Genomic DNA, 14377 nt, shown 5'->3' on the forward strand with positions numbered 1-14377 from the left:
GTGTATTCAAGCTGCGCGCTTCAGTTTGAATCTGAATAGCGCGTTCAGCGCGGGGGCGTGGTCACATTAGATATATTGAAGGGAGACGTGAAAAACGGACATCAAGTTGTTTTTATATGGATTACTTTATCACAGAATATCTGTTAGCAGCACTTGTTTAGTTTTAAAGTAGACATGTCAAGCTTTCTATAGATATCTCTCTCATGTCTCTTCGTTGAGTATTCACGGAGTTACACTTCATTTTAATGACGTGTTTGTACATGACGATCAGCGCAGACAGGCTGCAGACAGCACACATACTGATGAGACGCTCGGGAGAAAACAGACACATAACTTCATAATCATACTTCGCTTTGTGATTCGGAGATGCTCGTTGTTCTAAATAAAGTTGGTAATGAACCATCTTTTATGGCCAAACGCTTTGAAAATCCCGCTGTACTCACCACGATTAGAAAAGCAGTCATCAGTGAAATGTTGTGAACACAACAAAAGGGATTTGTTGTACTGCTCTGGTATTGTGGTGAAAATGAATTTTAGCCATTGGTTCCTCTGATTTTCATTCTTTGGCAGTGAAAATAAAACAAACTTGCCTTTACAATTAAAAACACACTGTCTCCTCGACATGATGCTATCACACCAACCAGAGCGTCTGTGTGGGGGGGGGGGGGGGGGGGGGGGGCAGGTCAGAGACTTGTTTCTCCCAGGACGGTAGGCGGAGATTATTATGCAAAGTGTTCCTAGTGACGTACATAGAGATGGGGCAAAAGATTTGAAATCTATAACGACTCGTTTTAGCGATTCAGAGTCGACTCCTTACTTTAGAAGCCAATAACTTTATAAATCGTGTACTTTTTGGTTTAATTATTTGCACATTGTTTACACTAATGGACAGCTACATCATACAGTGTAATACAGGTAATTTTTGATTTCCCATCTGTGTGGCTCTTTAAAATGCACCGATTCAATAAAACAAATTATTTGAACAATTAAGTATCATGTTCATGTGTGAACTGTCATGTTCACACTTCTTGGATGTCGGTTAATAGTCACATGACTTGCAGCTAAACAAATAAAATAGATAAATATTTTTTTTGTAACTGCTTCATTTTTATTGACGTTGTTTTAAAATGATTTCATTAATTATTAGCTTTTTATTAAACCTATGAACCCCCTACAATTCACTTGCGAACCTACATTTTGGAAAACCTTGATGTAATGTAGTACTTAATGCACTTTATGTTAATCACAATTAATGGAATATATTTTCTTAATCTTTGCATTTTTATATCAATATGATTCAAGATTATCCTATTTTTAACAATGTTATAAATGACTTAGGTCAATTTATAACATTGCTCACATCTACTGAAAATGAAATATTTATTAATTATTATCACACTCCTCATTTGCCTCTCTGTGCCCACATACTGTATTTTGATATGGCTAAATTCTCAGTAAAAAAAGTTGTCATTGTTGTATTATACTGTTTCTTTTGTCAGACAACAGAATTAATATGAAATAGTGACTGAAGCTTGTGCGATAATACCGGTGAGTTTCAAAACCTAAATAAGGTTTGTCCATGAAGCTGTTAGATTTTTATTTTTTTGAAGTCACTAAATTTAGTGACCAAGTCACTAAGTTGCCAACAATGTGCATCTCCATTTCTTCAACTACTGGCTTGGCCATAGGTGAAACAGAAAATTAATGCTGCATTAATCATGCATTAATAAAATATTGCCATTAAAATGATCATGAACATTATATGTATTTTACATATATGTAATTATTTCTTATCTGAATAGGTGCTAAACTATTAAACTACCTGATCAAATGTATACTTACATTTTTTGTTGTGTAAAGTGAATATTTAGATACTGTTGACAATGTCACAAGTCATCAGCCAAATATGACAAAACAGTTATTAAGTAAGAATCCTAATTATCCTCATTTCCTTATTAAAATCATCCTGGAAATAATTTTGTCAGTAATTTTTTTTTGTTACTGATACTGTGATAACACCTGAACAAATGATCATATATGGGCAACCGAATACATTTGAATGAGGCCATAGATGATTTAGGGACAAATCATCTGAAGAGCAATTTCCTGAACATCATCCTAATAGTAGCCATTAATTCTAGAAAGACACGAGGAGCTACAGGGAATGAGGCATCTCCTCTAGTTATGTCATTATGTCTCTGTGTGTGCATAAGTCTGTATGGCCTGAGTGTCCAACAATGCCTGTAAAAAAAGAAAAAAAAAAAGAACAGAAGAAAAATAGGAGGAAAGGACTAAAGTACTAGCAAAGAGACACAAAAATAGCTCAGAGAAAGCACCAGATACAAAAATGAATGGCAACAGAAGAGACACTAAAATCCAAGGGAGAAAAAAACACACAGAAACAAAACATGAAGAGGGGAGAGGGTAGAAAGAGGTGACAACAACTAAGAGAGGATAGAGCAAGCAGGTGAAGGAAGAAGTAGTGTGACGCTCAAATGTGAATGTTCTCACGCTATGAATAATGGAGACGCTCACACACACACACACACACACACACACACACAATCCTCCATTGGCTGCTGTGATGCCTGAAATTCTGTCTATTTCTAGACATAAGAAAATATGAAATAAATATGTGCCATGTTTAATCTTCAACGCTCTGCCCTAAATATCATTTTTTGGGAAGACGCTGAAATTTCTCGCCCACTCTTTGAGCTGACATTTATTGAAGAAATCTCTCTCTCTCCCTCTAGTAATGTAGCCACAGACAAACAGACTGGAAAGAAATAAGGCAGTATTTGAGACCGATATTCAGAGCCTTTTCATTGGAGCGCAAAGCCCAAATGTACAAATTATTTTGTTTGAGGACACATCGGTCTAAGGAACAGGCTGTCGTTGGGCGATTCCATATATATTTATTGTTTCATAATTAGATTTAATTTAAATCTAAGTTTAAACAAGTGCATAAGGGAATATTGATCAAACTACACCCTAAGAAATCTTAAATTACACTGCACGTTACATTGATCGCTTCCTAATGGTAAGGGGCATATTTGGGAAAGTTGTTGAGATGTGGTCTGTAATTGTTGCAGATGGTGTACTGTGAGGTGGATTCTTGTTGCTAGGTGACATTAGTGCACGGTACTTACTCATGGCTGAACATAAAGACCTCACATAATGAATCCATTTGCTTGATATGGCATTTTATTATGAGGCTGCTTCTGCCGTAGGTTGTTCTGAAAAATGACAGTCTTTGCACTGGGCTTTGTAGATTTCTTACCTGGTTTTCCAAGCTCAGTTGATCCTATTTGCATAATCTATTCAACATCCGCAGTTACTTACCGAGTCCCCCGGCAGCGATGACCCATCCACCGAGACAGCCAGCAACGAAGTCCGCCCGCTTCTCTCTCATGCGACAGCTCCGTGTGGCCTTCAACCACACACCTGCACATGGGTGAAAAACACACACCAGAGGTTAAAGGTTAAAGAGATCAAGATCGCACCGGGGTATTACTGATGAAAGCTAAACCTAATTTTCCTTTGGTTTAAAGGTGACACCTCATGAAAATCGTGAAAAACAATTTTCTTTGTTTAAGTGCTATAATCGGGACTCTGTGCATCTAACAACCCAGAAAACAGAACATTACAGAGCAGTTGATTTATTGATTTATTTACTGTATATTGTATAATGACCACCCAAGAGGTCACCTGACCAACATGTAAAGCAATCTTGATAAGCGCTCATTGCCAGAGTTTTAAACATAATGGATTTCTTATTCCATGAGAGAGTTTGCCATCACAATGGCTAAGTTTTCAGACAGACCTTAAAATTATATTACACACACGAATCCCAGAAATCCTGTAAAATTCAACCAATCAAATGATGACTTTGAAACTTGCAAAATGTTTTCCATTTTGTGTGGCTTATGCATTACACGTTTGACACATGGTCCATGGGCATTATGTCTTATAAATTTTATACATGTACACAGTACTGTGCAAAAGTCTTAGGTCATTAGAATTTCTACCAACCACAAAAAAAGGTTATAAGCCAGTTATTTCTATCTTTTGCCTTATCTTTTGAATACATTGCCACAGGTCTTTACAAAAAAATGTTGTGTAATGTTGGCAGATTATAAACTGTGCTCTTCCAGGGAGTTCTGTTCTAGCTGAACGAACAGTTGTTGAGATTCCTCCAGGTATTATAGACCTCCTTGGTCTGCTAGGTCTCCAAAGATCAATATAAAACCCAAGCATATTGTCTCTGGTTCACTCAAATTTAGCCAGATGGGGCATGTTGCTTGTGGTCATTTGTCAGAAAAAAATTGACATGGAAACCATAATTTAGCATAATGACAGCAATGAAATAATACAAGTGGACACTGAATGTCAGAGACAGTTCAGACTCACTCACGCAGTCAATCTGCCCTAAACTATACAGACAGTTTGATACACAACTTTAGCGATGAACAAACAGCTGAGAAGGGTGTATCTCTATTTTTGATTCCCTAACATGCCATGACCATGCAGTCTCCGGAAAGCTGTCTCCTTGCATGACACCATCTGCCTGGGAAAAAATGAATGCCCTCAGTTTTCTCAGATGTTAACATAAACAACATCTTCACTCACTCTTTTTAAATCCTCAGATTTTTTTTGAGGGCACTTTAAAATCTGTTCACTCCATTTTCTTGTAACCTTTAGCTCACCTGGCATCTCTTTCAACTTGTGGTCTCCAAGCTCTTTACCATCTTTCAATTCATCCCAAATTTCAATTCATTCTCCCTGCTGTTGGTCTCACATAAAAGAATGCAATCTGTTTGAAAAATACTCTGTAGGCCATTGTATCCCCACCCGCACACTCATATGTGTTCTTAATAGTCCTCTTGCTCAAGGCATCAAGGTGATGTGCTCCTCATGAAGATAAGAAATACTCCGCTGTAACCCAACCCTGTCCTGACTGATGGCACAATCTGAGGAGCTGCTCTGAAATCTTTCTGAAGAGTGAATATCTTTCAGCACTTTCTGACTCTTTAATAGGGTCATAAGAAACTGAATTTTCCTTGATAGTTTGAGGCAAATAGAGTTTAGAATACTGTAAGTGTCAGAAGTCAAATGGTTTTCTGGTCTTCAGATTTGATTGGCTAAAATGTGTGAATTTGAGAGATAATACACAGTCCACCAGCACTAGGACTTTTCACTGACAGTCATGCTGTCAGGAATCTGATCTATGAACTTCCGTTCACACACAACCAGAGGTCACCCGCAACACTACATGGACTCTCACACTACACAGACTGTTACACATCACCCTGGACTACATCTCCCATCATCCTTTGCACTGATTGCACACTCACCTGCAGACAATCACACACACTATATAACTCCCACCCAGTAGCTGAAGTCGCTGAGTATTGTTTGTGTATATCACTCTTCTTGTGGTAGCACATTACAGAGCCAGTTTTCTGCCCTAGTTTCCAGTCCTTAGTTGTAGTCAAACTCTAGTCATCGTCTCGCCTTGCCTGTTTTCCCATGTTCTGATTCTTGCCTGAGTATTTTGGATTAGCCTTACTTCTTGTCTTTTGGATTATGTTTGCACCTTGCCTGGACTATTGTTTGTTTTCCTCGGATTACCCATGTAGTCAATCCCTCTGGATTTTGTTCACCGATCGACGACCCACGCCTGTTTCACGGATACTCTTGTCTTGCCTGTGCCATATGTGTTTGCTTGTGTTCGACCCTGCCTGTTTCTGACCATGTCTTCCAATAAAACTTTGCATATAGATCCTCAAGTCCCACGTCTCGTTTGCCCCGTAACACATGCATTTATGGTGGGAGGTTTGCAGCTTGTTCTGAAGGTTGCATCGCTACACCAGTTTGCGGAAACAAGTGACTGTCTTTATGAGCAAGTCAGTGAGATTGATTCAAACACACTGATTCAGTCAAGATGATTCTTCAGGGAGAACCCATTAATACTAATAATAACGTCAGTGGTGGTTCTTTATTTCATGTGGTGACTTATGCATTTTATGGACATTAATGTTGATATGAAAGTTTTCTATATAATTATACTACACTGTAAAAAATAAGTGTAATTTTAACTGTAAAATTTTGTAAAAACGCCATGGAAAAAAACTGATAATAGGTTAACAGTAAGTTCCCGTACTATATACAGGGAAAAACTGTAAAAGATCTAACAAAGCATTTAATGTAAATTTACAGTAAAATTCTGTTAATTATACAGCTTTTAGAAGTAAAAAAAGAACAAATCAATGTATAATTTACAGTCTAAAACTGTAAACTGATATTTCCAGAATTCCCTGCGTGACACTCCACGTTTGAAAGTATATTGTTTAAATAATCATGTTTTTAAATAGTTCTTGTTATCAGTTATGTACATTTGAGCTTTATGTTACATCTTCTGTTGCTTAATGAAAGTTTTTTGCATTATTTAAGTATCACGTGTGTTACCATGATGGTGTTTTGTGTTTCCATAAATGTGCACCTTCTATATGTTAATATATACTTCTGCTTGTGGTGAAGCTACTTGTGATGAGCTTTGATACTTCATGTGGCTTTCTCTTATACAGTACCATCTTTATTATTATGGTGGTTGTCAGTATTTTCAAGGTACAAAACAGATTTAATTTTGTGTGTTGTTGAATTTACTGGTTTATATTCACATTTTCTTGTTTGTAAATTACAGCTTTATATTGTAAAATTAACAGTTTTTGACGTAAATGTGTTTACAGTTTTCTGTATTTTTACAAAATTATTCTGGCAACCACAGCTGCCAAAAAGTTTTTGTAAAAACAACAAGAAATTTTTTACAGTGTAGATTATACTACAGGGCCATTGAATGCTTGACTTTGACTGGCTGATGAACATTCTGAGGTGTGCAGTTATTTTCTGGGAAACGCATGGCGAACATAGTTCCAGGCAGCTCTCTTGACTGAATTACAGTTCCATATCACTTCGCATAGTTAACTGTAATAACGTAATTAGCATACAGTACCTTTACAGCACACAGGACTAACAAAAACAACAACATGACAGACTATTTTCCAAAAGTAAATACACATGAGATGGTAATAACAGTGCTGTTTAGAGATGCTGCTGCAGAACACTGTTGAGGGACGCACAGAGGTAGCATAATTCACACAAGCTCTCTCTCTTTCTCTTTCTGTTTCTTTCTCTATAGGTCTCTGTCTCTCTCACTCTTTCTAATAACTTCATTAATACCAGAATTAGAATGCTATAAACGGCTGAAGCCTCCGTTACCAGCTTTAAAATTACATTTTAGAACTAGCAAAAGAGGCATTGGATGAGATGTGGTAGAAATAATAGTGATTTAAGTACAAAAAACGGACAAATCCATTTAAATATATAATCTGATCGATGTCTTGAGGTGTGATAACAGTAGTATAAGTAGAATAATTGACTCTGGGCCATTGAATTATTTTTCTATTAATTCAACGGCCTGTCGTCAATTATTCCTTACATATATAATATGATTCAGTACTCTGTACAACACAATAGCAGGACCCAGACAAATAAGTTTAACACTACAGGGATTCAAATAATACACTGCCAACTGTCAAATCAAAGATGCTATTATCTTGAATCGTCACCTCTGATAATGAAGCTCTGCATTTAAACACATCCTTTCTAACAAATGGATGGGCTGAGAAATACAGAGAAATCAAAGAGCAAAAGATCAAAGATAGAAGCTCTCTCAACCTGTCTGTCTTTCTCTGCCTTCACACACACACACACACACACAGTTAATGAAGTGTGGCGGCCCCAGAGTGACCGGTCAAACTGTTTTTAGAAGAGAGAAAGGTACAGGTAAACTCACTTTTTGATATTACAGCTCACTAAAAGGAGAACAAGAGAGCAATACAGAGAAGAAAAGATTTGGATGGAAGCAAAAAAAGAGGAACAATTTCCACCCCCCGTTGCAGCCCCTTCTGAAACCATGAGATAAATTGGTTGAAATTGCCAGTGACTCCACGCTGACAGGAGTTTGAGTCTTTGTCTCGCTCTCTCAATGTTTATGAGACGCAAATGGAGCTGAATTAGGCTTAGAGGTCATAGATAACACTCTAAATCACTCAGACATGCTCAAATCTGATGGTTTATGTAGCATGCGCTTACAGTGATTTCTCCATGGTTTCTCTCCATATGAGATCTCTGGAGATCACATTGCATCCCCAGATTCATCCATTTTCATTTGGGACAATTAGGTAAAGGTAACCTTCCAGGCTGTTACTGGTCACAAATCTATACATTTCCCTCCATTTATTTTAAAAGGTCAACTTTTCTACTCATTTTTAAAGATATTCAGATAATCATATTAAGTAAAATAAGATACAATAATGGTAAACACTTTTGGTTCAATTCATTAACACAAGTTAATGTAAAGGGAAGTCGTGGCCTAATGGTTAGAGAGTTGGACTCCCAATTGAAAGGCTGTGAGTTCGACTCCTGGGCCGGCAGGAATTGTGGGTGGGGGGAGTGCATTTACAGTTCTCTCTCCACCTTCAATACCACGACTTAGGTGCCCTTGAGCAAGCTCACTGCTCCGTGTGTGTTCACTGCTCTGTGTGTGTCCACTTTGGATGGGTTAAATGCAGAGCACAAATTCTGAGTATGGGTCACCATACTTGGCTGAATGTCATGTCAGTTTTTTTTTTTCACTTTAATGCATTGGGTATCATGAACTAACAATGAACAATACTTTACAGTAAATATTAAGTAAGGCATAATGTACATCCAGCTGGTTTTTATCTCCGAATAAACCCCGACAGGGTGATCAGGACCCCGACGCGAAGCGGAGGCTACTTATAATAATAATAAGATACTTAATAATAAGACACAAAATATTGATTTGAGTTGAAATATTTGAACGCAAAGCTTCCGTGAACACAACAGTTGCGAGCAAGCAGCAAGTTCAAATTAGACAGACATTTAAGAGAAATGGTGCAGTCAAACCATTTATTACACAACATTTCACCACATAAATAATTAAGGGCAATAGAACATTTAAGACAATTTCTTTTTTTAAATCTTACCAGTTTGTTAGTTATTTTATAATCCATTAAAGTATACAAAACAATAATAGCAAAATGGCAGCAGCAGCGTTTGTATGAAATGAGAGAGCGAGTCCGCAATACAAGGGTGAATAAATAATCGTACACTATTTTGAATCAAGTTTTAATATTTTATTAGCTAAACAAATGTTGTAAATCTTAGGGTCATTTTTTTTTGGGTGAACTATCCCTTTAAATTAGTATATTTTAAAGCATCGCTACAGTTTGGTGGAACTTCCTTAGATAAACTTATGATGAAAAGCAATTCTTATCATACTATAAAATACTCTTTATTCAGAGAGTGGAAAAGAAGAAAGGATGAGCCATATATCACAGGTCCACAAAGCACTGCACTTTTTCTTTGAACTGCTGCTTTAGAATACCTGTCTGCTTGCCCGCCTGTCTGTCTGTCTGTCTGTCTGTCTGTCTGTTGACCTGTCGCTTGCTATTAAACCAGACATGCACACAGCTGTGCTTCTCTCTGTAGCTAAAGAGCAGGAGGTGTTGTGTGATTGACAGTTCTGCAGGCTCAAAACAACGACCCAGCTGGAGATGAGACCCTGTGTTTATTTAAAGCCCACAAATCAGTCATCTCTGCTCTTTCTTTTACGCTCACACATGTGCACACAAGCACATACCCCTTGTCTGATCTACACTTGTACACTACACTTGATCAACAGGTGTTTCTCTCACTGTCTGTCAACATATTTTCAACATGTATTTTAATCAACTTAATCAAGACTCTTTACAGTGCTTCAACCAAAGTCCCTTTCAAGAAAATTCCAGACATCCAGGCTTTCAGGAATACAAAACCAACCCCTATATTGACTTGCATGAGGAAATACCAAAATCTGTAAAACTTCTTACCACATTTGGAATTGGCATTTTGATCTCCACTGTGAATCTCATATCAATGGCCAGATAAATCTCTGCTGCTCCCCTACACACTCTCAGGGGTAAAGAAGCACTGTGGGATTGATTAGAGCAGATCAGTGGTGGGATAATCCATGAGAGCTGTGCACTATATCAGTCAGTGTGATGCTGATGCTGCGGAGGAGCACATGTGGAGTTTGTGTTATCAGAGCTGCTGGTCCAGATGGACCTTGTGAGGGAGGACAGAAAAGTTGAAAATAAGGAGAAACATGTGACAGCAGGACATCAGCAACTAGGACACACACAGTGAAAAACACAGTTTTTATGATGCCTTGAAAACCTTTAGGGAGGAAGTTTGTATTAAATCCTGCACTGGTGGTGCGCACAAACACTTTCTGCACACTGTTACTGTGAATAAGGATGAGGGATCCAGCTATTGTTGCTAACACCACACTCATTCATGTACAAAAGCCCTGAGAACACAAGCCGACAATAGCAGCCGTCACGCCTAATGAGTGAACACACTCTGCCTGTACGGCACAGCACACAGCGGCTGAGGTAATGAGTCTGTGTTCAGAATCAGTGTGAGAGGATGTGTGCTTTAATGTCTCGAACAACATCCACTGAAGATTTTCTTGCGTGAAGCTAAACCAACCATATCGAAGAGATCCCACTTTCATTAAAGGGGTCATATTGTAGATTCTCCCCCGAGGTCTGCTTTTAAAAATATTCTATTTCTGAAATGCCTCCAGGCACATAATTGCTATTCAATAATTAAAAATGTATATATATATATATATATATGTAATTGCTTCTTTTTTGATTCAACAGTGGTTTACGAGCCGATTCTTTGTAGCAAACGAGAAGAGCACACTCCCGTCGAGGAGAGCCCAATCTTCAGGAAGAGCCTTCTATTTAAGTCAATTTAGCAACTGTGTGTGTGTTGGTAAGCAATTTTTTTATTTAATGGTTTCATAAAAGCCTTATTTTTATGCATTTTTTTCGATACAAAAAAAACCCCACTTGCAGCTAATCGCATGGGAGGACAGACTAGGATCATACTATTATGTGAAAGAAGCAATGGGAAAACATGCTCCAAAGATAGCGAGAGAAGTGGTACAGGTACTCAGTGGTACACAGAGCGACAGGAAGAGACAGGGGAGCCAGATTTAAACACAAGCACGTTGGTTCAGGTAGGAAGCATTGCTGCAACATCAGTCCCCTCGGAGAGTCTTCTCAAAAACAGAACAAATAATCAAGGAGAGGAGAAACTGCATCAGCACATCCAAGCTGAGGCATCTGATATTTCTGAATGCCAACCTGCACTAAAGACTAAAGTCTTATTATTAAAGTTTTATTAAAGTGTTAAATATGTGTATTTTTTTTTGTAACAAGTGCTACTAAATAAAATTAACTACTAAATAAACTACTAAAACTAGTTTAATGAACAAATTGGTTACAATGGTTATAATTTACAACAGATTTTAAATATAACAATCAACCTTCAGAAAATGTATGCAAATGTATACATGTTTTTAAATTAACTTTAAAACTTTAAAGTTAAAAAATTTGAAATATATATATATTTGTTGTTGAAATATTGAAAAAGTGTGGAACACAAATATTGAGAAAAATTACAGAAAAGTGTTTTTGTTTGGTTCCCAAAGAAAAAAGAAACAAAGAAAGTAACATGATGGGTAAGTAAATGATAATGAAAGAATATTCATCTAGTGAAAAAGAAATATATTAATTGTAATATATTTATTTAATGATAAGTATCCTAAAAATAGATTGATGTCTATACCAATTGAACTAAATGTAGTTATTTCATGCTTTCATCAAACACAAACAAAGTGAACTACAAAGTCTTTTGTAAAATACTATACTTTTTACAAATGCATCTGGTAAAGGATGAAATCTCTCTCTCTCTCTCTCTCTCTCTCTCCAGTGCACCGCTTATTTCACCTATATTAAGACTTTTCAAGTCCATATAATTAAGTCTTTAAGAAGTCCATATAATTTGTGCTGCCATTGTTAGAAAAAAAAGTTATTTTTAATTATAGTAATATTTGTAACAGTATAGAAAGACTGCAAAGTAACCACAGTTTTTCACCACGCATGTCTGCTTTATTGACACATCTGGCAAAGCGAGTTCACATGTGTGCCATAGAGCTGGGTTCGAATCCAGTCCACAGTGTTTCCTTCAGCCAATGTTCAAATGTCTTCGCCCAATGTTCCACTGATGTTCTCTGGATAATTGAATTGGCTGGTATGCTGGGGGTGTTAGTAAAAGACAATTTCGTAAGCTGTGCCAGTATTTATAAAAGTTAATTCATTGCATTAGAAGCACACAATAATTGTGCCATTAGCACACTTCAAGTTTACTTGAAATGCCATTGCAATGCATTTTAAAGTCACTACAAGTAAGGGATAATTTGACCTCAGTTTGTTATTTGTATTAGTTAGTCTAAAGTACATACAAATAAATTGTACTTAGGTATACTATTTTTTCACTAGGGTATCCTTTTAACATTGCACAAATTCAATAAAAGCCTCTTTTATGTGCCTTAAACTATTATGCTGACAGATTTTATATATATAAAAAAATATTAATAATACAATAAATAAAACAAATGCCAGCTGCTCACTTGTACTTTTATACTTTTATCTGTAGTTCTTCTGGTGTTAACCGCAATAACAGCATCTGACCTGCTTAGACTGTTACACCATGGGTGCATCTGAAATTGCATACAACCCTAATATATAGCTAGTAGGTGAAAATACACTATCTAGACAGTAGTATACTTGAATTTACAGTATTCACAAATTCAGTAGGCAAAAAGTTCCCAGAAGACCTACTACTCCATGTCAGATTCTGAAATGCGCATCCAGTTTACAATCCCATGAGGCCACAGGAGAGGGGTTGTGAATGGAAGTGAAGTGACACAACTGGCTCTGGTAGGTCACATGACAATGAAAACATGACAACTATAGAATGGATAGACTACATTCATATACACACATTCAAAAGAAGTAGCTACTCAGAGCATGTGATTGTGAACGCAGCCCATTACTTGTATGTGGGCAGTTTTTTAAATTCTTATTTCAAAATTTACATTGCAAAATACACATTGCAGACTGTACTATGCATTTTAATTTCTTAGCAGATGGATTTGACAAAAGCAAACATGTATAAAGGTTATGCTGACCATTCAAAAAGCACCTAAAAGATATAAAAGGAGTTCTTTGTACAGGCTCTTTGTTAAAAAAGAAAACAAAAAAACAAAAACAAAAGAAGGCTTTCATTTGGTATAGTGCATTGTTTCTCCTCCATAACTCACAATAAGAGTCAGATCATATTCATACAGTAAAGGCTGCGACTACAGTGTCCAGTGATATGACAGGGTAATATTAGCAATCTCAGCCACTCAGCCATTTGCTCATGGGACACATTTAACACTGTAATTCAATTACTCATTCTCAATGTTCATTGCTGGCAGTATGATTTATGACACATGCTGTACTGGGAGGGTGAATTCTGCCAGTCACTGTGCATCTACTTTCATTTTTGGTCATCCCTCTTGATGGTGATTGCAACTGAAATAATAGTTTACCCCATCATTTAAAAATCATCCATTTCTGTGACAGCACTGGGTGAATGTATTCACAGAAGCGCTCTTGTATCTTCTCTTCAGAATGACTGGATGCTTCTGTGCATATTTATGTAAAACTGTAGCCAAGAGCTAAATGCCACAATGTTACTGATATACATAAAAATCTCTAATTAATGCAAGCTGAAAGTTTTTTCAGCTTTTGCAGTTGAGTTACATTTGTGCATCTCCATAATAGCATGTTAATGCATAATATCTTAATATGCATGCTAGGAAACTATGGTTGATTGGCTGTGTTATATTTCCATGAGGCTAAAAGACTGACCAAGAAAACAATATTTCAAACATAAGCAAAAAATCAAGAGATGAAAATTAAATGTGACCGCAGAGGAGGACGCAATGAGAGAGTAGTAACAGAAAGGGAAAATCCGAAAAGAAAAAGAAAAAGAGAGAAGGAAAGACAAATAGACACAAAGTGCACCGTGGAAGGTGTTTGATTATGCTATGATTCTTCTCAAATGTCAAAGGCTCTTCACAAGCACTCTCACTTAGCTCTGACAGACAAAGAGATAAAGAGCAACAGAGAAGAGAGAGCCATCTCAACTCATAAATACTGGCAGATGGACAAAAGAGCTGGCCAGGGGATAATCAGATGATCCTACACTTTCATCCGCAGAAATTTGCTTAATTGATTTGACATGTTATAAAATGTTCATGTGCTAATGCATTCCAATATTTCTAAGGGCAACTTAGATTTAATGTATTACGATAAAAATTTAACGGAACAGTTAAAATTGTGTCCTC

The 14377-nt window shown here is 36.9% G+C and overlaps 1 protein-coding gene across 2 annotated transcripts in view; it reads right to left on the reverse strand.

The window, feature by feature from the left end:
- The window catches only part of LOC113069135 (kelch domain-containing protein 8B-like), a 100971-nt gene that overhangs the window by 4340 nt on the left and 82254 nt on the right, over positions 1–14377 (reverse strand). For both annotated transcript variants that reach the window (XM_026242130.1, XM_026242129.1), the window contains one exon: positions 3343–3444. In XM_026242130.1, coding sequence (XP_026097915.1) covers positions 3343–3444 — 102 coding nt within the window. The remainder of the gene's footprint in view (positions 1–3342; positions 3445–14377) is intronic.

The sequence above is a fragment of the Carassius auratus genome, unplaced genomic scaffold, assembly GCF_003368295.1.
Source record: "Carassius auratus strain Wakin unplaced genomic scaffold, ASM336829v1 scaf_tig00000876, whole genome shotgun sequence".
Taxonomy (NCBI): Eukaryota; Metazoa; Chordata; class Actinopteri; order Cypriniformes; family Cyprinidae; genus Carassius; species Carassius auratus.